The 8,045-nt window shown below is 33.5% G+C and overlaps 1 protein-coding gene across 1 annotated transcript in view; it reads right to left on the bottom strand.

Annotated features, from left to right (window-relative positions):
• Positions 1-370: 370 nt before the first annotated feature.
• BCHE (butyrylcholinesterase) overlaps positions 371-8,045 on the bottom strand; it is a 67,823-nt gene continuing 60,148 nt past the window's right edge. The window contains exon 4 of the mRNA XM_006150298.2: positions 371-752. Within this exon, the coding sequence (XP_006150360.2) occupies positions 628-752 (125 nt within the window). The 3' untranslated portion in view covers positions 371-627. The remainder of the gene's footprint in view (positions 753-8,045) is intronic.

The following is an 8,045-nucleotide window of genomic DNA, read 5'->3' as shown; positions in this document are numbered from 1 at the left end:
TTAAAAATGCACACCAGATATAATTATCTTATTTTTTACTCTGTCTCTTGGTAGCAACATAGTGTTTCCACCATAAGGTGTTTTCAAGTGGCTGAACCTTTCATTTGAAGATTTCTTTCTTGCCTTTGTGTGTGTGTGTGTGTGTGTGTATATTGTTTGTTTTAATATATCATGTTTACATTAAATCCGTCAATAAATGAAGGAAATAATAGCATTGTAAATTATGCTATCCCATGCTTCCAGATCTAATTCATTTTAAAAAGATACATTGTATGAGTTGTATTGAACATACATATATGACTAAAATCAGAACACTGATAATCTTTAAGGGAAAAAGAAATCTTAACATGATTCAAGAAAGAGCGAGAAAGTGGCAGCACATTTTAATATGCATATCATTAATTGTCAAAGTTTATATTATGAAATTTCATGAAACATGTTCTTGCCATTTGAGTTTCGAAGTGCTACGTAAAATACGAAGTGAAAGATGGGAAGAATCAATATTATCCTTCAGGCATTTTGTTTCAGCTGTATAATAGCTTTCTTACTAGGTGTGCAAGAGAGCTACTGATATTTTTGCCTTGATCTACAGGAAAATGAACCTTCTATAAAGGGTAAATCTATTAATTAGAGACCTGCACAGCTTTCTTTCTTGCTAGTGTAATCGTTAAATTGATTTTTCCAGTCCATCATGTAATTGCTCCAGCGATGGAACCCTGCTTTCCACTCTCGTTCTGCTTCCTCGATATTTCCTGTAAAACATGAAATAAGTTGTATTAATCTAAATTTTAATCTCTGTTTACAGTAATTGAAAAGTAGTTTTGATTACAGATGCTGTTTTCTCCAAGTACTTTACATAGAAATTTTTAATTTTCTATTTATTATCAGCTTTTTTCTGCCTGAAAAGCTTTTCATAAATGTTTATATGTTATATGAAAATGCAAATAATACATTTGTATAAAATGTACTTAAAGTGTAAAAATACATGCAATACAAAAAATGAGTTTATGTATTATTTGTAATTATATATCTTTTTAAAATTACTGAGCAGGTGCATAAATATTAATCTCTTTACTTGAACTCTACATAATCCAAATCTCATCTAATGCATCTCTATTTAATATAGAGTTATATGATAGGGTATTATTTCTGATGAAAGTGGTTATATATGATTATTATTAATGCCATAAGGATAATTTTATACATCAGATTTTAGTTCTAAATAATGTCTTCTCATTATTATACCCACCTACTATATGAATACAGTTTATTAATTTCTGTGTAAAATAGAAATATGACTAAAACGATCTCTGCTTTAATGTAATTTGCAAAGTATTTGTATGTGTCAGGCAAGAAGAATGTTTATACCAGACACAATGTGAGGCAATGAACCAAGAAAAGTCTAAAAAAATTAATACAAGAATTTTAAAGTCCTGAATTGTTTGAAAATATATTGCATTGAAGAATAACATTTATGAGGAAAAAAACTCTTAAATTAGAAACTTTTAAATCATATATTTTTGTTCCTGGTATAATTAGATATGATAAGCCTAGAAGATAGTTTAAAGTATTTAAATTTATAATCATTTTTGTATATTTTGTTTCTTTTCTAAACTTTCAGTATACAGAGGTAGAGTTATCAAATTGAAAAACAAGATGTAAAGTTATGTCAACTATCCTGAAGCTAGGGACTGACAGCTTTTAAAAACCATATACTTTTCAGTTAGGCATTTTTGAAATTAATTATAACTTTGTGAGGCATTAATTTAGAGAAGGCAATTTAGTGATTTGCTTTAAGTTTATATGAAAATCAAAATATTTAAGACATTTGCATAGCCTCTAAATTATGCCATGGAATTTAGGATATATTTAGGTTTGAAATGATGATGATACTTAGACAAATATTTGAGAATTTACATAAAATGTCCCACTTTTAAAAGGTCAATGACTATAATAATAGATCTTTTCTAAAGGATCAAAAAATGAGATATGGAAGCGATGTTAAATATACTAAATGATCCATTTTTATGCTCTTTTTGATGATAATTAAATGCTGTCTTAAATATTATACAAAATAATGACTCTAAAGTTCAGAAAAAAATTTTATGTAACAAATAAATTATTGGTAACTTAACTTTTAGATCATGAATTCTAATATTTATAGAAAATGTCCTAGAGCAGATTTTCTTTTTTTATTCATGGAATGATACCAAATCCAATGTTTAATATAAATATAAATTTATTTCCCTATGTGTCCTAATTAAATGCCTACCCAATTTAGTATTTCGAAATACTTTTCAGTGCACAAATACTCTGTAAACCTGAGTACTTTTTTCCTTTCAAAGTACTAGGCATTGTTTGAGACAACAAATATAACAGAATCCAGAGGAAGTGGACACAGCATAGTAAAATAATAAATTTTCTGCATCCCATGAAATGAATAAGAACCAAAATTTGAAGTTTCTTCCTCCTTCTTTGTCTTCCTTTTATTTTTTTTCTCTCTCCATATTGTCTTCTTTATTGCTAATAAAATCTAGTCACAAGTCAGTGTTTTAATCATTATAAACATCAGCAATATTAATAATAAAACCATGAAACATGGCACATCACAAACAGAAAAGGTGAGGCTGGGCACATCATAAAGATTAATCTTTTTTTTTTTTTTTGAGAGGTTTTTCACTATAGGGCGCGTGCGCTCGCCAGACAGAGAGAGACAGAGAGACAGAAAGTGAGAAATCATCCCCCAGGGGGGATGGTCACGCCACAGTCCCTTCTCTATTCTCCTCTTGGGATCTTGGGCACGCATGCACAGGTGCCTGGCGTGGGTTTTAAGCCACCGGGTCCGGGACGCGAACCATGGTCGACTACGTGGGAGTCCAGCGACATAGCCATTACGCTAACTGCTGGTTCCCATAAAGATTAATCTTGAATAGCAAATTTCAATTTATTTAAACCATTGTAGTCAATGTATTTATTCTATACTTGAGTCATTAATGAATAATCATATCTCAGAAGAGAATCATCCTACTCAAATAATGTGAATTGCTTAGATTCTGATCTTAACCATCCCGCAGGATTTGAACTAACTGTACTAATGTTAAGGGTATTGTCATGTATTTTGTATACACTAATAGTTCTCCTTTTAAATGTATCTCTGCATGTAGAGTAGTGTCTGAAAGTCCACAATTTTTCTAATAATGGCAATATTAATTCCCATTCCTTGAGTATACATATTACTTGTAGGAGGGGAAAAAGAATAAAATTCTGAATCATTGACAGAAAAAAGGAGATATATTATTTACCACCAAGACAGATGATTTACCTTGACTAAAGAAAACTTGTCGCAGTTATCAAAAAGTATTCTTATATTAACCAACCTCCAAACTCATTAAATTTCACTTTATAAAATAAAATGCTATATAATCTGTTTTTATAAAATAAATTGTATGTAAAAATTTCAAATGATCAAATGGTCAAATAAGAGATAAATTTTCTCTAATTCTTAATATAGTGTGTGAATATTTATAATGTGTGCAAAGGATTATATAGAATTAAAAAAAAAAAGAAAATACCTCCAAAACAAATCTCTATGCCAGAGGATGACACACTTGAAAGTACTGATATTTTTTAAAGAAAAGGTGAAACACATACATACTCTATGTATGCAAACTCGTATTTTCAAATTTGCATTCAGAGGCAAATTTACTTTTAAGTACTTTCTTAATGAAACAAGGAAAGGCATTTTTAATATGTTTTTAAAAGAATAAATGATATAAATAAAATGTGAAGTATAAATAAATACTGTAAATATGGAGAAGCTCGCGTATTCCTCATACAAAGGAACCAGCAAGCAAAAGCAGCTATTTGGATGAATGGAGGGGAAATGATTATACGGATGCTATGTAATACTCTTAAAAACTCTAAAGAGACTGGATAGAAAAATGCTTCTATTCAGTAAAAATGAATGCACTTTTGGATCAATAGTCAGAACAAGTTAGTCTTTTTTATTTAAAATTACTAGATGGCTTTAAGAGCTTAAACATCATTTAACGTCCTTAGCAGGATGCACAAGAGAGAGGCTTCCTCTCTGGTCCCTGCCAGCCTGGCTTCTCTCCACTTTGCCTTCATATTAGATTCAGTATAGATTTTTTCTTTGCTTAAAAGTCTTTCATGGTCCTGGATGTTGACTCTATCACCTCACTGTAAGTGAAGAGACCCCATCATTTTCATTTTTGTAACTTTAGCTGCTGGTACAGTTCCTAGGACAGAGTAGTGGATTATTTAATTTTTAATGCCAGTGTGTGTGTGTGTGGAAAAGAGTCAGAAAGCACTCCTCAGGGGACCTGCAAGCCTTTTAACTCCAATTTTCCATCCACCAGGGCCTGGGTATGTACGCTCACACTGTGTGTTTAAGTAGCCAGGGTGGGACGTGAACCCTTTTCAGTCATGTAGGATCCAGCTTTCTCTGCACAGAGCTTAGGGCTATGCCACAGGGTCTGCTTTCCGTGTACTTTTAAAATGAAACAAATAGTTCATTTGATTTGATTTTCAAATTACCCAAAGTTTTCTGTTCTTCTTTGTTTTTGTTTGTTTGTTTTTGAGGAGTAGATAATTCAGGTGGAGACTATATAACCAATTTGCTTTTTTCTTTCAAAAGATGACAGATTGTAATTTTTTTCATTTTTCCCTGCCAGTCTTACTAACTGACTAGATGTAAATAACTCTTCAAAATGACCAATCCAAAGAGTGTCTAAAATTAACATGTGGTTGTCTTTAATTTTGGCAAGCAGCAAAGTTCCATGGTATATTCAAAGGCCACTAGAGGAAACTTAGGCCAAATATCTTTCTTTATTGGGCCTCTAAGAAGGCCAACATATTTTTGTTTGTCTTTAAATAAATTCACTCTTCCATTTTTGGTGGAAAAATACTGATGTCATTGACCACGCATGGGTCCTTTGTCTGCTTCTCTTTCTTTTTCAAATAATTATGAGACATTTTGTGGATTTTCTCTTAGTGAAAATGTGCATTTGATAACATTTGAAACAAATACAGTACATTTTATTTCCTGCAGGTGCATGCAGTGGCAGCATAGGCATGAGCTGAGTATACTCTGAAAGTTAAGTGCTGGAATTCATGTGTTTAAACAAGTCTTAAGTATCATTTTATTTGAGAACATTTATTGCTCAAATGTAAACTACTGCTGAAGTGGTACTTGTAAAGCTTGTTGGGCTTCCACCTTGAGTGAGGTAAACATTCCTCCTTCTATGAAAGCCAGCCAGTAGTTATTCTTAGAAATTTGCTTTACTTGTGAAGTTGCCTTATAAAGAAAATATCCATAACTACTTTGGTTCAGGTCCTTTAAATACCCTACATTTTTAACACATTAAAGACTCAAGTATTTGAAGTTTTGTAACTTGAAAAATACAAGCTATGGCAAGAACACGTGTTTTTTATTTATTTTTTCTTTTCTTTTCTTCCTTTTTTTTTCTCGAGAGGTTTTTGCTATAGGGTGAGTGTGCTCGCCAGAAAGATGGAGAGAGACAGAGAGACAGAAAGCGAGAAATCACCCCCAAAGGGAGATGGCCATGCCGCAATCCCTTCTCCTCCCTTCTCCTCTCAGGATCTTGGACACGCACGCACATGCACCCAGCATGAGTTTAAGCCACTGGGTCTGGGACTCGAACCACAGTCGACTACGTGGGACTCCAGGGACATAGCCATTATGCCAACTGCTGGTCCCAAGGACATGTGTTTTTTATACCCACCTATAGTTTATTTTATAAGACCTAAAAAACTGCAAGGTGTTTCAAAATTTCTGTACTAAGGAATACGTTGTTGGTGTTACCGCAAACACACCATCTACTTCCTTTAAACTTTGTAGTACACAGTTAATATGAAAATCCTTTTTCGGAGGACTTATTTGGGAAAAAACAAATAGTGCTAAAATACAAAATTATGGAGCCAGCTGGTGGTGCAGAGGTCCAGGTGGCTGGATCCCACGTGGCTGAGTGAGCGAGTGGGGTCCTGGACCTGACAGCTTGAAAATCATGTGGAACGCATGTACAGGAGTGTACATCCAGAGAGGAGAATGGAGGAGAGATGGCACCCCTTCTGAGGAGAAGGATGATCTCTCTCTTTCTTTCTCGTGAGTGCACACACCTAATAGTGAACTGGAAAAAAATAAAAAAACTGGAAAAAAAATAAAACTAAAAAATTATATTTTTTAAGGTGCATTGGAACTAACCATACGTGTGATACTAACCTGAGCCAGGGGATGGGGTTTCCATAGAACTCAGTGTTCCTCCAGCTAAAATGTTGTTCAGAATTATGAAGAAGGGAGCAATAATAGCCAAGAACATTGAAGCTTGCTTATTTACTCTGCTTTATGGCAAGTAAGTATTTCAATATAAAGATTTTGTTGAGTGACATCTTCAAAAATTCTGGTATTCTTATTTGATTTTATCAACAAATAAATTACAGGAGATCACATGTGTTGAACCAGAAAGACTCAGTTTGCTAATAAGAAGTCATTTAAAACCATTCTGCTCCCTCCCTCTCATGTCTCTGAAATGATGACCCCATCATTTTAAAATATTTTAAAGGCAGTTTAAGAGTCTGTCATCCATGCTATGTGAAATGGTATTTCGTTGGGTTTCCTGGCAGATGTAATGTGTTACCTCATTGTTATTCAAGCCCAGAGGACACAAGGGCAGCACTGTTGTCCTGCCAAGGGAGGCAGAAGCCCATCTCCGATACAGATTATGTCACGGAGCATTTGGTAATATACAAGGCACTGGTACATCACAACATCTCCCAAACAGATGGAGAACATAATTATGATTTCTGTGAGTAATGTCTGATAATCAAAAGACATATTAAACAATCACATACATCTCTTGACTTGCCAATGTTTGCCTGAAACTAACCCTTAACTTCTCAAAACAAGAAACTTAAAACATCTACTGGCTTGTGATAAATAATAGTCCCATGGTGAGCAGAATGGTAAACTCTAAAGGCATTGGGCAGCAATATGTCTCATGGTTGAAAGTAAATTACTTTTATTTGAAAACTAAATGTAGAAAATAGTCTAGAGGAACCATATGGGTTATAAAAAACTGAGCATTTTTAAATGGGCAGTGAGTTGAATATGTACATCATTTTTCTCAGAGATTAAAGTAAGATGATAAACATCCTTCCTGATAAAAATATTTTAATGAATTTTGAAAAAATATGATAATTTGAAATAATTTTTATTTATTTTCTTAATGAACTTTTTAAAAGTCACTTTCTGATGACTAGTTAACTAAATTGCTATTATGTGATGTTATATTATTATATACGTATTTAATACATATCATTATAAATGTATTTCCAAACTCAGAATATTTAGAAATATTTGAATTGCCTTTGAATATACAATTTTTTTGGAGTTTCCCTATTTAGAAATAGAAAGGCTTAGGATCAGTGGATGGCATAATGGTTATGTTGCTGGACTCCCATGTGGTTGACCATGGTTTGAGTCCTGTACCCAGTGGCTTCAAACTCATGCCAGGCACACATGCGTGCATGACCAAAATCCAGAGAGGAGAATGGAGGAAAAGAGATTATGGCATGGCCATCCCCCCTGTGCAGGAGGAGTGACTTCTCACTTCCTGTCTCGCTTTGTCTCTTTGGCAAGCACACATGCCCTATAGCAAAAATCTCTCTTAAAAAAAAAGTAATAGAGAGTATTCTATTAGTTTTTACCTGCTCTTTATATTTTGTATTTCAAGTTTCTTTTTTTTTTTGGAGAGGTTAGCAGTTAGCTGGTTCCCTGTATTTTGAGTTTCTATGAATTATATTTATTTTATATATTTATTTATTCACTTATCTATTACTTAACTTTACAAAAATTGGCTGAATAGGGAACCAGCAGTTAGCTTAATGGCTATGTCGCTGGACTCCTACATAGTCGACCGCGTTTCACGTCCTGGACCTGGTGGCTTAAAACTCACACCAGGCACATGTGTGTGTGTGTGTGTGTGTGTGTGTGTGTGTGCCCAAGA

This window comes from Tupaia chinensis, unplaced genomic scaffold (assembly GCF_000334495.1).
Source record: "Tupaia chinensis unplaced genomic scaffold, TupChi_1.0 Scaffold000281_1, whole genome shotgun sequence".
Classification (NCBI taxonomy): Eukaryota; Metazoa; Chordata; class Mammalia; order Scandentia; family Tupaiidae; genus Tupaia; species Tupaia belangeri.
Note: the sequence above shows the minus strand (reverse complement) of the source record. Positions and strands in the feature narration are given on the sequence as shown.